The sequence below is a fragment of the Neolamprologus multifasciatus genome, chromosome 11 (assembly GCF_963576455.1).
Source record: "Neolamprologus multifasciatus chromosome 11, fNeoMul1.2, whole genome shotgun sequence".
Taxonomy (NCBI): Eukaryota; Metazoa; Chordata; class Actinopteri; order Cichliformes; family Cichlidae; genus Neolamprologus; species Neolamprologus multifasciatus.
The window spans coordinates 1,889,531-1,912,219 of NC_140449.1; the positions used below are offsets into that span (position 1 = coordinate 1,889,531).

A 22,689-nucleotide genomic window follows, 5' to 3' on the forward strand; every position below is an offset into this window, starting at 1 on the left:
TTCCTCTTTTTGAGAAGAGAACCTTCTGAGAACCTTCACAGACATATTGCACGTAGTCTATATCATCCTTTGCAATAAATGACAACATTAACCGAGCTCTCTTGCAAAGATGATTCTTTGCAAGAGAGCTCGGTTAATGTTGTCATTTATTGCAAAGGATGATATAGACTACGTGCAATATGTCTGTGAAGGTTCTCAGTCATCCAGGTCATCGTAGTCAAGGAGCTTGCAAAGAAAAGCGTCTGGACTTCTTTAGGACTGGACTTAAAGAAGTCCAGACGCTTTTCTTTGCAAGCTCCTTGACGACTACGTGCAATCTGTAACTAGTGGAAGTGAGTGGACAGATTACTAGGTCTTATTTCTTTTTTGATGCTCTTTTAAATACGTAAAATTGCTAATGACAACAGGAGGCTGTAGCTTTTGAAAACGATGAAATAGTTCCTGATTCTTAGGCCAGTCAGGCTTTGTGATATTCTAACAGAAACCAGGAACCTATCCAGGAGGCAAGGTACAACCTGGACAGGCCACCAACCCATCACAGGGCAACACAGAGAGACAGACAACCATTTACACCGAATTTAGATTAGAGCTAATTAACTGCATGTCTTTGGCCTGTTGGAGGAAGGTGGAGTACTCAGACACAAGAGACACCATGCACACTCCACACAGAAAGGTCCCCGCAAGCTGGGGAATTTGAACTCACGACCTTCTTGCTATGAGTCGATGGTGCTACCATTACTACCGCTCCATCATGACACGCACTGTTTTAAATTTTTGTGCAGAACTCGGGCCTACAGTATTCTGCTTTTCATTATTTTCTGATATATGTACAGTTCCAGTGGTGGATGTTCATATTAGACATGGTCAAAGTTTCCAATAATGAGGTCAGACTCAGCTGATCCCTGAAGCCAAAAGCTCAGGCTTGGTTTCAGCAAAGGTTTTCCCCTTGTGGTTCTGTTTGACGTCATAGAAAGTGAACATCATCATCTCAGTGGAATCATCCATAACATGCATCTGTGCACTGTTTATATTCCTGAGCTGTTAAGGTGTTTAGTATTAGAGAGACCACATCAGAGCATATCTGAAGGGAAAAGTCTTTTTTACAGCCAGACAATGTGGCATTATTCCAGAATGAGGTCTAGATTATATTTACGGTGTATTCTTACACTACTCATCTCACATCAGCATCTTCCAGTTATGGTGAATGCTTTGGGCTGACGAAGGACCTCAGCCTCTGGTTTCATGTAAGGGGCTGTAGCCCTGTAATCAACACAGCTCATCTTCGTTTTACCTGGCTCAGCTCAGATTCACACACACACACACACACACACACACACACACACACACACACACACACACACACACACACACACACACGTTGTGGCTGAATCACGGTAGTTTCAACTGGCTAGCTGCTGCTGCTGCTGCTTTAGATACTGTTTGCTTCCTCATACTCCTCTGGGCTGTACCATCTCAGAGCAGAGCAGGGGTCCTCAAGGATTCCAGGATGTCCTCGCTGTCAGGCTCTTTCCCTTCTGCGTTGCTGCGTTGCATCCATTTGTAACAAACGCCTCCACTCGACCACCTCCTCCATCATCACTTCCCTGTCACCTACGAGCCACGGCGCCCGCAGTCTCCCAGGGCGCTCGGCCAGAAACAACGTAGCCTCCTAATACCCTGAACCGTGTCTAATTTCACTCCCCCCTCTGCTTATAGTACAATCTCATCATTTCCAGCTTGCAAACCGAGCGGAAGAGAGGGAAGGGAGAGAGAGAGAGTGTGAAAGAGAGCGAGAGAGAGAAGGAGGGAGGGAGGGAGGGCGATGTTTTGAGCTGGTTTGCAGGAGGAGAGGTTGGCCTGAGTGCGTTCTGTCTGCTCTTCAGAGGCATCCAGGTGAGCTGTTTCCTCCTGGAAGGTAAGAGCAAGGCTGAGATTGGCGCTTGTTTTGTCCTGCATCCCTTGTCATCACCCCCACCCCGCCTCCACCTCCTCCTTTCTTCCCTTGCCTCAGCTGCATCCCTTCTGTTCGCGTGTGTGTAAATGAGCATGAATAGTATTCCCCAGACACACCACACACACACACGCAACACTGTACAATGTACAGATGTGCAAGGGCGTCAGCATATGTGCATTTAGGGGGAATGGATTTGATTTATGTGCGAGCATAGTGTGCGTACTAGGCTTTTTGTTCAGGACGGGAGTAATGATAGGCTGTCACACTGGCGTGCATGACAGCTTGAAAGTCCACCTGAGTATCAGTTTGTGTCAGTGGGGAGGATGTGAGGAGGGACTCTGAGGAGAGAAGGGAAGTAGCGAGAAGACATTGAGTGTCCGTGCCAGTGTGCGTCTGCAGTTTTCGCAACAAAGTCAAATCTTAACGTCACTACTGTCAGCTCCCCTCCTCCTTTCCTTCACTCCCCCCCTCCCTCGTGCTAATAGGTAGCATTTCCGTTGTGGCGCTGAAATGGGTGCTGATGTGTACTCGTCTAATGGACGGGATGTTCCGCCGCAGCGTTTTTCTGCTCACTCTACAATACGATGTCCCACTTTGGGCAAATTTGCAACACGCTCCTCTTTTTCCGAGCCCAGAGGGATGGAATGTGGGCATTGTGGGGAGGATGAGCGAAAGGGGGAGAGAGAGAGGAAGACAGGGACAGGCCATTTACCATCTGTGGTAGCGTCTCGTGGATGTGCGCGAGCCGTTCTGCAGGGCCATATGCAGCTCCTTGGGAAGACAGCGGGCCGAGCTGTTAGGACGAAGAGAGAATGAGGACGGAGGGCTGAAACAGGAGACACAGGGTGTAATCTGTTTGAGAGTATAAGTGTCAGAATAAAGAGCCAAATCGAGAGTAGTGTCCTCTTAATGGAGAAGCTTGAAAGGCTGTTCGTGCTGCACTCAATGGACGGCATAAGTGGAGGCAAACTTGGCTTCCTCTGTGTTTATATGTCTGCAGGAATACCTAACTGTGCAGCTCTACTTTACTTACTGTGGTCAGCTCCACTGTGACATCACGCATTGGTTTTGACTCTGACATGTTGGTTTGCTGTTGCCAGGAGTGACTATATTTGGACTTAGTACTCCATCCTGCGCGAGTACCCGCGTACCTGCCAGTTAGTACTAAGTTACAAACTAAGAAAATACTAAAATTTCACTCAACAAAACTGATACACAAACTTTTTGAATAGCAGTGGATTGTGATGCAGATAATTCAATTAAAATACTCCAAAAGGTTTTGACAGCAAGTTATACACAATCTAGAGGTCCAGTTAAGGTACTGAACATAGTGAGGTCAGGCCTAACAGACATCTTTCTGTACCAGGCTGTAAAAACACTGGAGTCTGTGGGGATTGACTTGCTTTTGGACCCAGACTCAAGTGGTCACTTGAGGAAACTATCTGGCACTTCTGCTTTGGCTTCATTCTTCAGCCAGAGCAGACGAGCCACACACGACTTTGTAAGTCTTGGCTGTAAAAAACAAAGGAGCAAAACAAAACAAACCAAAACGATGTTATTTTGAGTGAGTCAGTATGTTTGAACTAATGATCTAGGTCAGAGTAAATGTCATCTATAGCCAGCAGTATCCTTTCCAAGAACTAGATGAATCCAATGACAGACAGTGTTTCCTCAGGGCGAGCTCGTCACAGGTGCAGCATATATTAGCCACACATTAGGTGGTGTTATCCAAGTCAAACCCAGCCCATGACTTTCAGGTCAGATTGGGACCACGGATCACCTGCTTATGCATCCAAAGTAGCTACATATTATAATAATGCCCAAATGTCTCTTCTTTGCTGTTAAAAGTGTGATCGCCACATTGTATGTTTGGAAGGATATTGTTCTACGTTCAAACACCTTAGCATGGCAAGCACTGTGTGGGACTCTAACTGAGGCTGTTGCTATAATATGAAATCTTTATGTATAAACTTCAATTGGAACATGTGTTGGTTCTGCAGATTGTTTTGACTCACTGTCCGATGAAGAGGAGGAGAATTTTACAGTTGGACTTAGACATGAGTCTGGTTGTCTTGTCCTGGTTCCCGTTGCCCTTTGTTTCCTGCTCTGGGGACTGTATGTACTAAAGTTGAACAGTGTTGGGCCTATGTGCAGATTCACATGTTGGACACTGCTAAAACACAAACCACGCGACTGTTACAACTTGTCTACAGCCTCTTCCCAAGAGTAAGCATCACTGTATGCCTCAAGTATTTGGATGAGGACATTTCTTGTTTATTGAAGTAAAAACAAGCTTGTAAAGTCTTCTAAGACAAACACTACCTCTGATCACAGGTTAGATACCGCATAACCATTTGAGCTAAGGTCTGTTTAGCTAAAAAGGTTGGTTGCTACCTATCCTTAAGGAATTTGTCAGAATTCAAGCTGCCAAGTTCAGGCAGTTGCAGTGGATATTTCCCTGACTATAATCCGACTGTGAGAGATTTGCTGTGAGAGGACTGGCTTTGTGAGCTTTTCTTACCCTGTGTTTGTACCACCACTTTGTCTTAACCTTGTCCTCAATAGACTGCACCCACTAAGTTTAGTTTGTCCAGGTTTGTAGGGATTACTACCAATACCTGCACATCAAATAAATCCAGAGCATCAACATTGTCTGTACTGTAAGGAATGGTCCCTTCAGTGTAAAACCCTCACCTAGGCAGGTCTCTGACAGCGAACACGATACTTTTATTCAGATGCAAATCCCTGGAGATGGAGTCAGTGGCACTTGGTGTGATTCATATAATCAAGTGGCTACAAAGTGAATGTGTTTACTTTAGTGGCACTTGTGCTAATGAGTCAGTGGTAAATGCCCTATTAGACCTGAGATCTGCATCTAGTAATGCTGTTTTGTTATGCTGATTTCAAGTGGACTGCTACATAAAACTGGTTTTTAAATACTAGCGCTGCAGAGTGCTGCAGAGCAGAGCATGCTAGCGGTCATTAAGGGGCTTAACAATGCCAATAACATGATAGCATTTGTGCGTCAAACACTCTGGTCCAGCCTCCGATACCTCAACAACAGCTAAATGAAGTGCCATGGAAGTTTATGCAAAGAAATCCACTGACATTTACTCTTGTTTACTGCACAGATTAACTATAAAGTTAGCTGTAACCTTAGTAATGGTACACTGTGTTAGTTGGGTTTGCTTGGCCATGTTGGGGGATCACGGGGAGAGTTTTGACAAACAGCTGGATAATAATATTATAGTCAGTTGCCAAGCAGATGCTACAAAGATGCGTTACTGAGAGTAGAGTAACTGTTGGAGATTATGCATCAGGAGCAGGACCACGCCTCCAAACACGCTCCTTCCAGCTGTCATCTATATAGGTTCCCCTACTTCTGCAAGCTGATCATTCTCGTTTACGTGCCCCAACCTCCCTCCCTCCTTCTTCTCCATTCTTCAACTTCTTCACTTCTGTTTAGTACACGGGGATCTGCCAGGCCTGGGAGCCATCGGCAGTCCCCTTCGAGGCCTTCCCCAAACCACAGCTCAATTCATGTCAAAGCATCACTTTTACCTACTAAAACGCTGTCAAACATAAATGAGGACGTGGGCCCAGCTGGGGAAATCTCTGCATTTGTCTACAATATATAAGTGGGTAGAAGTATACAAGTCTTAACTGTTAACCTTCTCTCACCCCAACCGGTCGCAGCAGATGGCCCCGCCCCTCCCTGAGCCTGGTTCTGCTGGAGGTTTCTTCCTGTTAAAAGGGAGTTTTTCCTTCCCACTGTCGCCAAAGTGCTGCTCATAGGGGGTCATATGATTGTTGGGTTTTTCTCTGTATCTATGAAGCGCCTTGAGGCGACTTTTGTTGTGATTTGGCGCTATATAAATAAAATTGAATTGAATTGAATTGAATTAACTGGTGCATTGTGTTTAGCTAGGTCAATACTAGTTGAGGAATTCAAGCTGTCTTCCTCAGTGTGTCTTTTGTCCGGTCTCCCTCTAATCACACGGCTGCTGCTCCCCGAGCCTGGTTCTGCCAGAGGTTTCTTCCTGTTAAAAGGGAGTTTTTCCTCCCCATTCTCTCCACGTGGTTGCTCACTAGCAGTTGTCTAATTACTGGGGTTTATCTGTACGGTCGTTACCTTCCAATATAAAGCACCTTGAGGCAGCTGTTGGTGTGATTTGGTGGTATTTAAACAAAACTGAATTGAATTCTCTAGCCTAGATACTCAAATGAGATCAAATGAGTTGAACTGTAACTAAAAAGCACCGTCAATATGGAGAAGCTTTACATTTCCCCTTTGAAAGAAACACATTATAACTGACTTAAGTTTGTGATAGCCTCCCAGCGTAACGGTGTAGCCAGAATCTGTAATGAATCCTCAGAGCAGCCCGTGTCTTCAGGGAGACAAAATCAGAAAATTGCCACTAGCACTTCTGCATTATAAAAAAGCGAAATGTTGCTCTGCTCATTAAATAGTTTTTATTCTAATGCTGCACTCTTGGCTTGGGTTTCACAGCCTTATGTGACAGTGTTTGATGATGAGCGAGGGCTAACGTGCCAGGGCTTAGGAAGGAGCGAAGTCAGAGGGGGGCGGAGGCCGAGGTAAGGAGCTGGCGACGTCACAGCTGTTCTCTTGAGTGACCGAGCACTGTCCTGAAGCTGGAACGACTGGGAAGTGAGCCAATTTAGTCATTTATGTCTCTGGACCTTTCGTTCTCCAGTGTCCCAATCAGAGGCAATGACTGGCCACACTAATCAGGGAGATAGGAGGGTTGCCTGAGTCATTAACTGGCCAGAACATTTCCTCCTCCAGGAAGGTAACTGGACCTCAGAAGCTTCCGTCATTCTAAGACACAAGGCTGGTTGGCACTGGTCACTGAACCCGAGATACTGATGCACATGGGTGATATTTGTAAGACATTTCACACAGTGATGCAGTGATGCCGAAGCGTCTTTGCAAAACGACATCTTATAGTTTGTTATTGATTAAGCCCGTTCCCAAGCTCATTCTATATGACTGCATGACAAATACAATGTTTCTACAGTAAATTCTAGTATATTCTTAAAGATATGTTATTAGGACACCTAATTAAAATTGAATGTTTGAATCCAGACCGAGTTCAGAATTTAATATATTCTGACAGCATTTCATGTTAACATCCATCAACATGTTGAAACACAGTCAGTAAATGCTGTCAAGCAACCAGTGTGATCCTGGACAGACCTCTGCACATGTCTGAAATCGCTGTTATTGGGTTTGTTTAACCCTTTAACCCTTTAAAGCCGGTCAGAGCAGCACGCTCCGTTTTGCGCAATTACTTTTAAATCCCGGTAGCTCTGCAACCACGTGAGCTAGCACAATAATTTTTTTGCATATGAAACCGGAGGAGTTGTACTTACATCTTATGCCATCAGCTTGTCCTCGGTCACAGTTTCCTTCCACATGTAGCTTTGCAAAAACTGCATAAAAAGCACTTGCAGCAACAAAAACATAATATTCCAGAAACACGCTTTGCTGATCCAATCAGCTGTTCATAACACTTCCTACGTCCATCAGCGTGAACTATCGCATGTCCGCCATGACCTGCTCAAAACAGGAAGTGATGTCATTTTACGGAAATGTTGTTTTTTACCATCATGGCCTCATGAGCCTATACTGGTGTTTTTAAAAGTTATCTTTGACTTTATGACTTTCTGTGTGGTTTCTGGGATGCTTAGGACTCATATTGCACTGCTGGAAATAGTTTATTTTGATGCACATGCAGTTTTTTTTGCAAATTTGCACTATAATATTTTTTTTTCGTTTTTCCTGCAGTATATAAAAATTGGTGTATTTCAAAAATAAAACTATGAAGACACTTAAAATAAATTTCCTGTGGTGGGAAACTATTTTGTGCAACTTTTTTGTATTTACAGTTTTGAGAGATAAGCCTCTTAAATTTCTCTAACTAGAAATATATGTTAAAAAAACAAAAACGAGTGTAGTTTATTGCACTTTTTTGCGATTTATGTAATTACTATGCACTTAATGCATACATATGATTAAAATCTGGGCTATAATGGTTGTATTGATGTATATCAACTTGAAATGCTCCCAAAAATGGCTCCACAGCATGTAAACATATAATATAAGCTCTGACGGACTTGGTTCTATGGTAGGTCTTAAAGGGTTAATATGAGAGGGTCCATAACAAACATAAACTGTGATATTTAGAGTTTTACCCTCTGTCATTATGAGCTGAGTAATTAAACTCGGGATTCTAGTTTCATTATTCATTATAAATTCAGTTTGGGAAAATGATATTACTAATTACTGTTATTACTTTAATAATAATACTTACACTTATAGTTAGATCCAATGATTGATTCTCTGCCTGTGCAGTCTTAGAATCATCAGTCTTGGAGCTGCCTGTCCGAGTCTATGCTTGTTTTTGACTTTAAGTAGTCCCGCGAGATATTTGTCCATTATCATTTCTTTGAGTAGTGATGCCAGAAATTATGTAGCGTTTGATTTTCCTACATTTTTATCAGGCCAATACTCTGACACAACGCATCTTCTGAATGTTTCCTCTTCAGTTGAATTCTCCTTGAGCCTCACAGTTCACCTGTAAACAGAGTTAATTCATAGCTGCTTGTAATTCCTATGCTGTTAAGGAGCAAGGTCGTATGGATTTAACTGAGAGGTTTTTCTTTTTCACTTTCTTCACTTTTCTGAGCTTCACAGTATATTTTCTTGACAGTCACCTCCTCTAGCTCTACCCACTACAAAGGAGAGAGAAAGAGACACACTGTCTCCAGCATGTCTGCCACAGGGTCTCATCGGGGGCGAGATGCCCAAGACACCTCCCCCACACCAAATTTACTTTAAGGTTGTAAAGTTGGGCATTTTCACCTACAGTAAAACTGACTGACCTGTACTTCTGTGTGGCCTTCGTTTTTCAAGCATGCCATCTGTTACTCTCGTCAAAAACATGTATTATTTATTATATTAGAAGAATAGAATAGAATAATCCTTTAATTGCCCCACAAGGGGAAATTTGGTTGTAACAGCAGCCAAAAAGACACATATACAATTTTTCTTACATATTTACATCAAGGACAATGGTTACTATATACAGAGAGTACTGTACAGGTATTAAATTAAATAAAAATAACTACAGATAAGAGGCAAACCAGATAAGGTTGTAGTGCGAATCGGTTGATTAACTTATTGCAGTTACAGCGCAGATGTAAACATCTATGTTTGTTGGGAGCAGTTCTGATTGTACAGTCAGGGAAGAAGGAGCTGCAGAAACACTCCTTCATGCATCGAGGATGCAGCAGTCTGTCACTGAAGCAGCTCTGCAGCAACATTTACATGCATGGGGTGGGAGACTCTGTCCATCAGAGATGTTATTTTGACCAGAGTCCTTCTGTCTCCCACCACCTGCACTGGGTCCAGGGTGCATCCCAATTAAATCAAAGCTTTGTAAAATTAGATCTCACCTCTTCTTTTACGCATGCCTGTGTGACTGTTCTGTAAAGTGGGCTCAGTTAAAGGCTAACTTTCATTTGTGATTTCTGCCTATTGCATCGACTGTGCGGCTGCTCAGCTGCTGATGTTTCTCCAAAGTCTACTGAGTACATGTCAACGTTGCTTTGTGTCGTTGAAGTGGAGATTAATGATGTTATGTCTCCCTTTCAAGGACTTGCTCAGAAGTAAGTAATATGTTGTCATTGTCTCACCGCTGTGGGATTTCTAGATGTCAAAGCCTGTTGAAGGTGGTCCAAATGCAAGATGAGGTGAAAATATGAGAACTGCAAATGCAGTACGTATCGCTGCAATGAAAAGTCTCTATCTAGGCCATAATTTATCTGTTGGGATATTTTTATTCCACCACGTATGATAATTAAGACTCTCATCCACAATATCTTAGGGCTGGCATTCAAAATGATGAAGACCCACAGCAGATCCATTTGCATGTTTTATTTTTCTGGTGCATTTAATGAGTGCCAGCAGAACTCAAGGATACTGGAAACTAGGTGTGTGTGTGCCAAAAAGGGGACTGCAATACTTCATAACAAAGTAACTTCTGTAATATGTTAAAACTTCCAACTCAGTATTTTCATACTTGCACAGAGACAACAGTCTCATCATTTAAGGTTGACCCTATAGGTCGAGTACAGATGACGTGTTGCCTGACTTTGTCTTCATTGTGTGTCCACACCATGTGTGTGGTCATGCTTGGGTAAGGGATGAAGCCACTTTCAGACACCTGCACATGAAGAATTAAAGTAGTTGTTGAAGAACAAAAAGATGAGAACTTAAGAGAAAGGTTCAAACCCAAGAAGCAAAGCAAAAACAAACTTTTGGGGGTTTCCTTGGACAGTGTTTAAGAAGACAGTGATAGGAAACCCAGTTCAAACTCTAAAAATGAAAAAGATGTTTTTCTAATGATTGCTTAATGTGACATTGCAAATAGGCGATACATTAAAACTCAATTTCCACAAGTTTTCTAATTGTTAACACCAAAAACAGCTTTCCAAACTTCAAAACTTGATGAAGCCACAGTCTTAACTTTGTGGCTCGATTTGTTTGTTAGATCTGTTGTCACAGGGTCATAATTTCTGCATTTCTACAAATGGCAGAAATTGACTTATGAGAAGTCAAAACTGTGCAGGTTTTTGATGTTTTTTTAATGCTTGACTAACTCCTAGCATGCAGGCCTATGCTTATCGGCTTAAACTATATCGCTTTCCACTTCCAATTGGATACTGTATACCAGGGGTGTCAAACAAAAGGTTCAGGAATCAGAATCTGTTCGGCAAAGATTACAGCTCACTGGACACCTTTAGAAAATCTGATGGAGGGCATAAAGACTACTGTGAAAAGTAGTGAAGCATGTAGGTGCTAAAGAGGTACGTGCTCTTTGGGAAGCTTCCTGCTGTTGCCTGATTGTTAGCTTCTGGAGTAAAGGACCAATGTTTGTAAGCTTTGGTGTACTTGGTGGATCAGTAGAAAAACTCCAAAGCTCAATTAGTAATAGATTAGTGATCGATAACTAATAACTGACCGCAATTGAACAAAGTTTTTTTTATCTGTATGCAGCCATAGTCTGCTCAGACCACTCAGCTTTCCCTTGGGAACCAAAAAGGTTAAGTTGTAAAATATCTTGTGCTGCTAAAGTCAGAAAAAGTTCCCCCTAGATTTCAATTTGCTCTGAAGTACAGCTTGAGGCCAACCTCTGGCTACTGGAAGCAGCAGTTGCCTCATCTGGCACTTGTAAATGGTGAGAGAGGGACAGATATGACTCTTAACTTAAATGTCATCACCCTGACATATCAGCTTAACCTTCAGTCAAATCTCCATCTGTTAAACTTCTTTATTGTGTCAATCCACTGGTCCTTTCTGTTCACGCATCTCTACCAGAGTGCCCTCATCCAGGCATTATAGAAAAGCTGCACCAGCTATATTTAGACACACACACACTTCTCGCTCTGCCATTCAAGAACAATGAAACAAAGGCTTGTGTTCTGCAGACAGTGTGGATGAGAGGTTTTTTCCAGTCTCTCCTCTGGTGTATCATCTTGAGGCCAGAATGATGAGCCCAGGCAAGCCAATAGCCCTTCTTTGTTTCTGCAAAATGGAAATGCATTCATGCTGTGGGTTGAGCCTCAATGTGAGCCAAGTTTCCACGGTTGATAGTTTTGAGTTAGCACGAGCACACACGTAGACTTTATGGCTTATTGGTCTTTTATGGCCTCTGAGGTTCTTGTCATCGTTCAAGCTAATGTCATCAGGAACTACTCCTGTGGAGATGGTTGCATTAGTGTGGTCCTGGCTGCGCTCGTTCCTGCCCTGGATTTTCATCACCGTATGACAACGCTGCGATAAGATGAATCTTCAGTGATCCCTGTGGGGCAAAGGGGCAGAATAAATTATAGATAGCAAAACAATGTAGTTTGTTTATTTGTCTCTGTGTGTGTTGGTATATCAGAGTGTTGATGGTGGAGGGTAGTAGTGATTAAAGAGGCTGTCCTTCAATAACAATCGATATGGTGTAATTGCATCTGCGGCGGGTTTTCCCTGTCTTGGTGGGGTGTTCCTGTCTCGGCAACAGAGAAAAGCCAGATGCAGCAAGGCCTCTACATACCGCCGTAAACCCGTCAGTCTGGATGGATGATAATATGTATCTTTCCCCAAAGTGTTTTTAAGAAGTAAATATGGTGGTCATGTTGGCTGCTTACACATCCAGAGGGCACGAAGAAACAATGGGATTCAGTTTGAGTCATGTTTCTGGCCATCTGACAATTCTTTGTGCAGTACTCTTTGTTTAGCCCCGTCCTCATTGCCAACTCATGAGAGAAATACCTCTTTAGCTGCTAAGCTCAAATATATCCACTGACTATCTGCTGCTTGTTACCGAGCAGGTAGTGTGCAGCTGCCACAGCATGCAGAAACACAACTTTATGAGATTGATGAGACTCATCTGGAGGTTTGATTACCAGCTCACTCAGTCCTATACGAGGTTTAGTCAGTATAATTTGGGTCTACATATCTCAAAGCTGTTTGAAATTTGCATCGCATAATCAGCTCAGACAGCTTGCTCCATTTATCTTCCTTTTTTCAATCAAACCTAAATGAAAATGTTAGAAAATAGTATATAATGTCTAGAGTTGTTATCTTCAGCCAAGACAGAGAAAAGTTGAAAGCTAAAATATTCCCAATTAGAAAAGCTTTCACTATTATGTAAATATTATGTGGCTTTTTGTGGTTAATTGTTGTATTTAGGTCTGCGAGGCTGCCCAGGAGAGTTTGCAAGCCACTTTCAAACCCATCTCTACTGCTTTTCAATTGACAGCATGTAGTGCGGTATAGATTCTCTGGTGGGTGAATATGATTCATATGATTCACACATATGATTCAGATGGCCCCGCCCCTCTCTAACCCTGGTTCTGCTGGAGGTTTCTTCCTGTTAAAAGGAAGTTTTTCCTTCCCACTGTCGCCAAAGTGCTGCTCATAGGGGGTCATATGATTGTTGGGTTTTTCTCTGTATGTATTATTGTAGGGTCGACCTTACAGTATAAAACGCCTTCAGGTGACTGTTGTTGTGATTTGGTGCTGTATAAATAAAATAAAATTGAATTGAATTTGTTACTTGATTGTTATCTGCTGCTGAGTCTCTTTAGCACTGCTAGAATTGCAGCTACTAGACGACAGAGCACACACCAAGAACACCTGTCCAATCAGTAAAATGAGTTTCACCTTGATCTGCTGACAAACTAAAGCGAAAATAAACTTTGTTTTAAAGTAAAGTTTAAATATATCCAGTTTAAAGTTTTCAGAGCTCTGATGTGCGGCTGCCATGTAAGGAATTAGCAGCAGCACTGAGAACGTGCTCAGCTTTAAAATAACTTGAAATAAGATGTTTGTTTTACCACTGTGTGCACTAAATCACAAGAGTCAATAATCTCTCATCTTACTTGCAACACTGTTACATTTTACTGTTACATTTTTCTGTTCTTCGTGGATTTTTAACACCATTTGCTCATCATCATCCGATAATGTATATGTCTGGAGTAGGTAGCTCTCATAGTTAGCTATGGGTGCTACCTACTCATGTGACTCTTTGTCATGTGAAGAGTCACGTGACAAGCGAAGTGCCCTTTTCTACATGAGTGCGCAGAAGTTGAAAAGCGCTGTTGTTACCTTCAACGGGTTTTAGTTCTTGTCAAGCCAGCTAATGTAAAGAAATTCCTTTGTAATCTATCTGGCAGTAAGCAGTCATTACACATTGGTGCTCATGCTTTTGGTGCAGCATCACACCAAATGATGTGTAAAAAGTATTAAATCTGACACACACAGCTCGAACTGAAAAGTTCTATTTTCCTTTCTTTTCCTTTTTTGAAGTTTTCCATCATTTTATTTTTAAACGTCAGCTCTTTGTTCTTGTGGAAGGTAAAACTATTAGATGAAGCCGGGGATAAAATAGGTTTAGGATTTTTAGCAGATCAAAGTTGCTTAAGGCCTGACCTTGATGGTCGATATGTGCAGTGGGATATTCTCAGTGCTAGACTTTTCACAGAGCCCCTCTGTGTGTAATTGCTCAGTGAGTTTGGGATCCACGCTGCTTATTTTAATCTCAGTAGTTTGGGAAGTGACATATGCAAACAGTGACCGCCAGGACATTTTAGGCTGCTAATTTACCCGTGCAGTTTCCCACTTTAGCTTTTAAATGTGATGTTTGATGTGGATTCAGTGCTGAACATTTACTCACTTACTAGTCCATCTATGAATTTCAGGGTCGTGACTGCAATTAAGCAAGAAAGCAGCCTGTGTAATCTGGTCCTGGGCAGCAGTGATGTAACTCACACATGGCTACTGTATGATTTGGGTGTTACTCTAATGACAGTTTGTAATGTAGTGAATGAGATGAATTCTTATATTCTGAATGTTTGTTGTAGGGAAAATGTTGAGGAGATGAGATCCGTGTTCAAAAAGCTCTCTGCAGCAGTGCATTAGTGTGCTTCGTGACACCAGCGACACACTCTAATAGGGGTGTTTTGTTCCAAACTCTCAATACAAAGTCCGTCAATGAAGCAACAAGCAAGTAAACTGGAGTCAAATTGCTTGTTTGTGCGCACAAAGCTGGCTCAGTAAAGATGATTCTGATCTTGTGCCACACAGGACCACATATAGAATCTGTTTCACTTTTCAAAGAGTAATGCTACTGTCTCTTTGATGAGGTTTGAACAGCACTTTCTAGGAAATCCAACACACTTAGAGCAGGTGTCCGTTAGAGGTGGGAATCACCATACATCCCACGATACGATATTATCACAATACTTAACGCACGATACGATATTATTGCAATTTTTAAAAATATTTTGCGATATTCAGATTCTGTACATAAAGGTAAACTTTATCAATCATCATTTTCTCTAATATCAAAGTCTCACACTCAGTCTTTCTCTCATTTCAGTTTGATTGTTGACAAACTGAACGGTTTGTATTACAGTCTAGTCCAACTTAACTGAATCAACCATCTGGTACAATTATAGCTATTCTGAACTATGCAGTTTATGAAAACTATGCAGCCCCTTCAGCAACTGAAGAATTTGAAAGTAAATTAAAACAAAATATAATTTTACATTAAATAAAAAAGTTTTAAACTTCATTAAAATAAAACATGTCTTAAATTAAAATAAGTAAACCGTCATGTTTATTGCTGCCAAAAACAAGTTAAACACATTTGGACAGTGAAGGAATGTCAGGATTCTTGCTCAGAAAAAGGATCAACATGCTCTGAAGTCAGAGCACAAAAACCTTTTTTGTAACAAAATATCGATTTCTGCTGTCCCTGTATCCATACATTATTAGCAAACAAAATATCAAGATGCTACACAGTATCCATTTTTTCCCCCACCCCTAGGGTCCGTGCACATCCTCGGGCTAACTTAGATCCTTTACATCGGATGTTTGATCACCAGCACTGGGAGAGTTATTCAGATCATTGCATAAGTGAGTAGTGTGGTCGTTAGTGGTTTAACGACGTAGCAGCAAGATGGTTACTTTGTACCTGTGCTGCTAGTTAAATGTTGTGTCACCTGCTGAAAGTGCTTGCTTGAAACAAATAGCATTGCCACTGGTTAATTTTTAAATGAGGGCAAGACAGTCAATACCACTGTGCGGTTAATGCAGAAGCCTGTAACTTAGTTCTGCATTAACCATTTTATCCTTCTTTTATTAGTTGGTTTGACTGACGTGCGTGTCCTTCACGCCTTCATGCCTCTGGTTTCTTATAATTCTCTGATGTTGACTTCTTGGAACCTAGACATCTTTAAACAGACACTCTCATCAAATATTGATGCCTTGTAGTGCGATAGGTCCTAAATGACTGCGTTTGTTTTTGTTAGTTTAATGTGCTGCTCCAGATGACAACTGCTGTCACTGAGGACATGCTGGATGTGCACGGGACTCGTGTTTATGACAGCCTGGCTTTCTCATTACCGTGTCTGACTCCAACCTCCTCATTTCTTTTTATTTCCTCCACATCTTACTCCGGTGTATTACTTGGCCCAGTTTACGTGCTCGTTTGCCTAAACGTGTTCTTATGTCACTCCCTTGCTTGGATTTAATTTCATGCTTGAAATCTTCTGAATAAAAGTGGCTTTTTAAACTGAGCTAATATGAAAAAAGTGATTTTGAATTTGACTGAAAAGAAAGAATTGTCTTCAGAGTAGAGCTGCCACAAACAATTATTTTGATAGGCGACTAGTTACCGATTATTTTTGCAATTAGTCGACTAATCAGATCATCATCCATTGGACGTTAAACTTACAGCTTATTGCACCAGCAGCATCTGCTCTTATATAACTATCATTAGCTTACAGCTTTAAGTGTTTAAGCTATGTGCTAACTAAAAATAAAGACAAGATGATAGTTTATTAAATTTAAATGAAATTTACAGATTGTTTCAGTGGAGTTTAATAAACTCCTTGCTATCTAAAATATAACAGGACACCGGAGTAAATTCTCGAGCATCTCACACTTCTGATAATCAGCTGTCTGCTTGACGTTTATTCAGCTGTGTAAAAACTATAACTTTAATCTCAGCCAAACCGATTTACTCAGGAACAAATAAAATACTGAAAAAAGCCAAACAATAACATTTTAAGTTATCTAAGTGACTTATATATCATGTTTAACCTGAGTAGCGAAAGACGGCGGTGGGTTTGAAAACGATTTGCCTGGAGTCCGGTGTTCTCACGGCTCTAGTGAGCCTAGCCCCCGGCTAGCTATCGAGCTAGTGGGTAACAGACGTCTCCGAAAACGTCGGAGCGCTTTTGAAAATATGTGGTGTCTTGATAAACTGAGCAGATATTTGAGGTACACAGCTACATTCTCGCCTGAAAATATGTTAAACGTTTATTTTGTGACCCAGAAAGAATAAAAAGAGTAATATTAAAACTAACTAGCTGCCGCCATTGTTGGAAACTGAGCTGGGCTGCGCTATGAATTCTGGGACACAGCTTCTTCTTCTTCGGGGTTTAACGGCAGCTGGCATCCTTGTACATGCAGTGCTGCCATCTTCTGTTTCAGTCCGTTATTACACTCTTAAATCCTACTACTTATTCCTGCATCTTTTGTGATCTTACAAAGCTTCAAACGACGCGTCGACTATTAAATCAGTCGTCGACGATTTTGATAGTCGACTAATCGTGGCAGCCCTACTTCAGAGAATCAGTCAAAACTGTAAAATATTTGCTAAATTTGTAAATATTGTTTAACTTCAATTGAAAGTAGGAAAATATCGATCATAGTTATCTGACTTTGTGGGGATGTTGGACTAAATATGTTGCAGGTATGCAGTTTTTATGCAATTGATTGAATACTTTATTTAAAGCTGCAGAGGGTTCAGTGTGTGTCAAGTCTAGATGTCAGTTGGTTCATACAGGTTTGAGAATATCTTGTTACCTTTTAAGTGTGATACTTCCAATAATTGAATTTTGATCTCTCGGACTTGAAGCTTTGAAGCTGCACATCCTCTCCGCTATAGAGCTGGAAGAGCTACAGTGTGCAGTAAAAGCATCATTATTCTGGGTTGCCAGTCAGATGTCAGTATTGCAGTCGGTGGGGAGATTTGCAGCTGTTGTAACTGACTCGTAATTACTAAAAAATACTTGGTTGGATGGATGGGAGGTGTAATTTAACTTGTAATTACTCAAGTTATCTGGACACCTGCAGGTGGGTGACAAAATAAATAAAAGGGTAACAGAATGCGTACTGGAATGGTTCATTCATCTAAGTGGTGTAAAGTGCTCTCTAACAGGTCAGCAGATTTACAGTATTGGGGTTGTGATCTTGTGACGGTCACAGAATATGAGCCACCTGTATTAACTGATGCTTTAAGGGGACATGCAGACCTACCATTGCAATATTCCAAGACCCTCCCACTGTCTTCGCTGCGTGGGGTAAACATTTTGCTCTTCACTTTAATTTGTCCTCTGATTATACATCAGCATCATTACAGACCTGTAGTTTAGTTTATACAGTATGATATCTTAAAAACAGGAATAACTGTTTCACCCTTTGCACTGAGCAAAATTCTTCAGCAATCCATCATTTCTCCATATTTTGCTGTTAGAAAAGGAAAAGTCTTCAGAAATAGTTCTCCAGACTTCTTGAAGGACCTTAAAAGGTCTTCTTTGGATGCTGGCTGCCTTTTGTTCTGTTGTCTCTCGCAATGATCCCAGACCAATCCAAGACTGATAGTGCTCCATTATGTGCTTTTCTATCCAGATATGATTTTACTGCAGTGTGCTTGGGATCGTTGTCATGAGGAAAAATAAAGCAAATGTTAATCAGATGCTCTCTAGATGGTATTATGTGGTGGATCAAACTCTGTCAGTACTTATGAGTGTTTATAATTCCATCAGTTTTGACAAGATGCAATGCAGCCCCAACCATAACAGAGCTTCTACCATGGCTGTAGACGCTCACTGCCGAGCTTCTCTTCTCAGCACCTTCGTACTGACATTACCTTGAGCCCAAAATGTCTTTAAAGTTTGGATTAATCACTCCAAAGCCCTTTTTCCCATTGATTTTTCAATCTATTTCTTGTGTAATTTTGCATACATCAACCTTTGTTTACCTTCCTTAAGAACGGCTTCTTGACAGTCGCCCTTCCACCAAGACATTTGTGATGAGGTTTCAGCAAACAGTAGGTGCCAGTAAGGGCCAGATTAATTTCTTCCAATCCGGTCGTTAAGTGATGACGTGACGAATCCTACTTCCGGGCCTAAAGTAGTCTGTGTTTAATATGGCTTTTGTGTTTAATGTTTAATGTTTTGTATTTTCTTCTATTTAATCTCAAAAAGCTCCTAAAAGAGTCAGTGATCACTGTTGACCTCCCTCGGCTTTTATTACCGCTAATCATTTATTTAAGCTCAGTTTTTAAAACCTTAGGATGTAACTACAGCCCAGCCCATGCAGCAGTATATTAATGACTAACCTCGTATTGTGGATGGATTATCTCAGTTGTTCTCCTGGCTGAAGTTTGGTCCTTTTACAGCATCCTGCCATGCGATTACATTTGTTCCTGACCACCGAGAACACTCACGTTTACTTTTATTGAGTGGAAAAAAAGTTAGCTTGTTTATATTATGCTAACATAGCTGTGTCGCTAGCGGTCACGTAGCACATCATTATATACCAGCTAGCCAAACTTCAGTAACCCTACAAACGTCACTGCTGTTTAGTTTTCTGTCTTCATTTATGTTGGAAGTGATAACAGAGCTGTACGTTTTAATTTGTTTCCAAAACCCCGCAGTCAGGACATGCTATATTGTATTTAGATAGAAGCTAGCGAGCTAACTTCCTGCTAACTTCTAACTCCGTTAAATGTCATAAATTCAGTTTTCATGGATGCCTGATGTGAAACTCAATTGTTACACCTGGTAGAGCAGAACGCTGATCATTTTATTAAAGATGAAAGACTTTATACAGTTTTTCAACTCTCAGTAATGCCATAGTGATCGTTTGATATATGGACCTGCAGCGGAGTTTAGGCCCAGACACGGCTAGTGACGTCAGACTTTACGACCGGATTTTGTGGCTTTGAAAATATGTTTACATTAGGATATGTTTCCTTTTGCACTGCATTCTAAATTTCAGTCTAAGTTTTTCTTATAGATTAGTGTTAAGTGGCTTAAATATTCTGAAAATAGTCAGATACCATGACTGGGCTGAAAATGAGTGGAACACCAGTCCATGTCTATCTTTGAGGGATAGCTAAAGACTTTTGAACAGTGCTGTATAATGCACCCTGGATCTGGTTTTCAGTAATCTGTGGTAACCTAACCTCCTGATCAATAGCTGCTGCTTTTAAATTATTCTTTTATAACATCTTATCACATTAGCGTGACAGGGAAGGGGGCTTGCGCAGTGAAAAAAGCTGCATTGTGTCCGATGAAACCTGGCCTGTGTAAAGAGCAAACCAGTGAGCTGCAAGACGACTCCTCCTTGTGTTTTAGAGTAATTAGAACTTCTTCCTGCTGGGGAGTTCAGACCTAAATATTTAATCTTGAATGCAACCGTGGCAAAACATGTCATGCTGCCTGGGTCTTTTGTGTCTCGTACACACAGTCCGTGGTGGCAGAGCAGCTGCTAAGGCGCTTTTTGTTGTAAATAGTTGGTGAGTACTGGGGGCTGTGCCCGGTGGGCGTGTTGGAGACATTCTGTAGCATGTCTGCACAATTGTCTGAACGCGTAGATGTGTGTCAGAGATAAGGTGGGACTGTGTGTATGTGCAGTTTAGGGACAGCGGCAGCAGCCGGCAGCGAGTGCATGTGCAGCAGAGCTGACGGAGGCTGGAGCTGTTTTGATCAGAGAAAAGAGAGATGGAGATAAAAAGGCTCTCATCCTAGCAAAGAGGTAGCAGTGAGGCTCTACAGGGAGGGAAGAGACCCAGGCTGACAGAAAGATGAAAAACAGGCAGGATCTGGATGACAGTCGGTTTTTTGGCTGAACACTGGTAATCGCAGATGGACTATTTTTTTCCCCCTTAATGCTCACATTTATCTTCACCCTCCTTTCTTCACTTCTCTTCTCCTTCCCCTTCCCCTCTTTTGACAGATATGTGTCACAAAGATGTCCACACGCAGCTGCCAGGGAACAGACTCTGTCATCAAGCCCCTGGACACCATCCCTGAAGACAAGAAAGTGAGAGTTCAGCGCACGCAGAGTGGCTTCGACCCGTTTGAGAAGCCCGCCAGTCAGGTGAAAAGGGTCCACTCTGAGAACAATGCCTGCATCAACGCCAAGAGCTCAACTGCTGGCAAAGAGTCCCCCAAATTGCGCCGCCACTCCAGCCCTAGTTCTGTAAGTGCACCTCTCCAGCAGCATAGAAAACAGCACAGTATAGTGTTGAAGAACCAAATGCACAACTTCTAATTTTTTTCATCCTTGAATATCAAAAACCTTTGGACATTAGCCTTAATGAGGGGCTGAGTATACGCGGCAGTTTGCACTCCTTTTAGCTATTTTGACAGGAGAATGGTTATAACTTGTTCAAAGTGGTGATAATTGGCTCCACATAACAACACTGATTTATGTTACTATACGAAGCTTGAAGTGCTGTTCAATATTAATGAATCCCATTGCTTAAGAATCTAATGCTAGGGTGTTAGTCTTACTTATGTATTCACCAAGGAGCAACCAAAAAATAAGGAAACTAACTTCTCAGGAGTAGCTACGGAAAATTAATGGGTGTAGTGTATCAACGTATCCTATTGGAACTTTCATTCAACATTCATGCCTAATGATAAAAGTTGTACATGCATCAAGCGAGTCACCTGTTAAAGATGCTAGCAAAATCAGCGATTGGCCTTCCTGGGAAGAATAATTGTGTTCACTTTTAGTTTTAAAAGTTTGGGGGCTTGTCTGGGATCATCGTTGGTAGAGACATGGACCTCAATTAATGCACAACAGTTAAGTGGCGTTGTTCATTAATAAAAAAAAATACTTAGTTGACTGACAAGCATTTCTGTTAACAACTTACGATGAGTGTTTAAACATCTACTGCAGCTGACTGGTCATATGCATACCTAGTTGTAGTGCAGGCTCTAACCAGCCCAATACAAATATGGTGAAAGACTAGTGTGGGTGCAGGTGCAGCAATGTCATTTGACTTTAAAATAGAAGAAGATACTGTAAATTGATCATTACAGTGGGTAGTTACCATTTTTTATCTGATCACAGCCTGCTAGACTCATCCTAATGGCTAAAACTTCATTAGCTTGCATTGTGAAGTTACACAATATGATTGTTATTGTCCTATGACACCTCCTGATAATCAGTGACACCTGATGTCAGAACAGTGTAGTGAGAAAAGCTACAATTTGTGCTGTTATTAATTATGCATGCACTGAAAGAGCAGGTTGTTAATAACAGAATAATCAGTGAGCAAAGGCTCTCTTATAGAATGGTTCAACTCCAGTGAAATCAAACTTGTCAGCGCGGTGACGGTGGTTTGATCTCCTTTTGGAGAAAAGCCTGATTAAACAAGACTTCACATTTCAAAGCCACCATCGTCAGAGGTGTTGATGATAAAGTGTCTGTTTGATAAATAGTGGGTTAAGAGTCAGTCAACAATTGTGCCAGTGTTGTCATGGAAACACAGTTTGTAGCTTGTAGATTGTTTTCTTTTGCTCATAATTAATCACGTTATATTTGAAACCACGTTGTGCTCGTCTCTTATTAAAAGATTGGTCACCATCCACACCTCAAAAGAAAATACAAATAAAATGCGACAGCAAACGCGCTCTAGTGTGAACACTCAAAGCGGCCCGCATGCGCAAAAGAAGACTTCACACACAGCGCGCTCTGTTTAGACCCAGAGCAACAGTATGTTGCTTAATATAAAGACTTCGGACTTTACATTTCCCAATTTTTGCTTTAAGTTATTTTTAAGTTATTTTAATAATGCAAATAACCTAATAATGATCCTTATTGCTGTTTTAGAGGAGCGGAGCTTCAAAGGATAGTTGCAGATTTCTGTCAGAATCTGCAGATTATACAGTACAAGTAAAATGTTCACATTGTCTTCCCAACAGTTTCACTGGATGGACAGGAAGCGTTCACGATGTCTTCTCCGGCGCTGATAATTGGCGTCTGTCTTGTGTCAGTGACGTAAAAGACGGATTTAATGCGACATGACCATCAAACAGCAGCTTTCTAAAACATCACATATGTATCGGAT

At 41.5% G+C, this 22,689-nt stretch overlaps 1 protein-coding gene across 6 annotated transcripts in view; it reads left to right on the forward strand.

Annotated features, from left to right (window-relative positions):
- cdk14 (cyclin dependent kinase 14) overlaps nt 1-22,689 on the forward strand; it is a 267,760-nt gene that overhangs the window by 69,764 nt on the left and 175,307 nt on the right. For 3 of the 6 annotated variants that reach the window (XM_085176729.1, XM_085176730.1, XM_085176731.1), the window contains one exon: nt 20,565-20,810. In XM_085176729.1, the coding sequence (XP_085032855.1) occupies nt 20,565-20,810 (246 nt within the window). Of the gene's footprint in view, nt 1-1,791; nt 1,916-19,587; nt 20,464-20,564; nt 20,811-22,689 lie in introns of those variants that run through there. The other 3 variants (XM_085176732.1, XM_085176734.1, XM_085176733.1) reach the window with 3 other exon arrangements.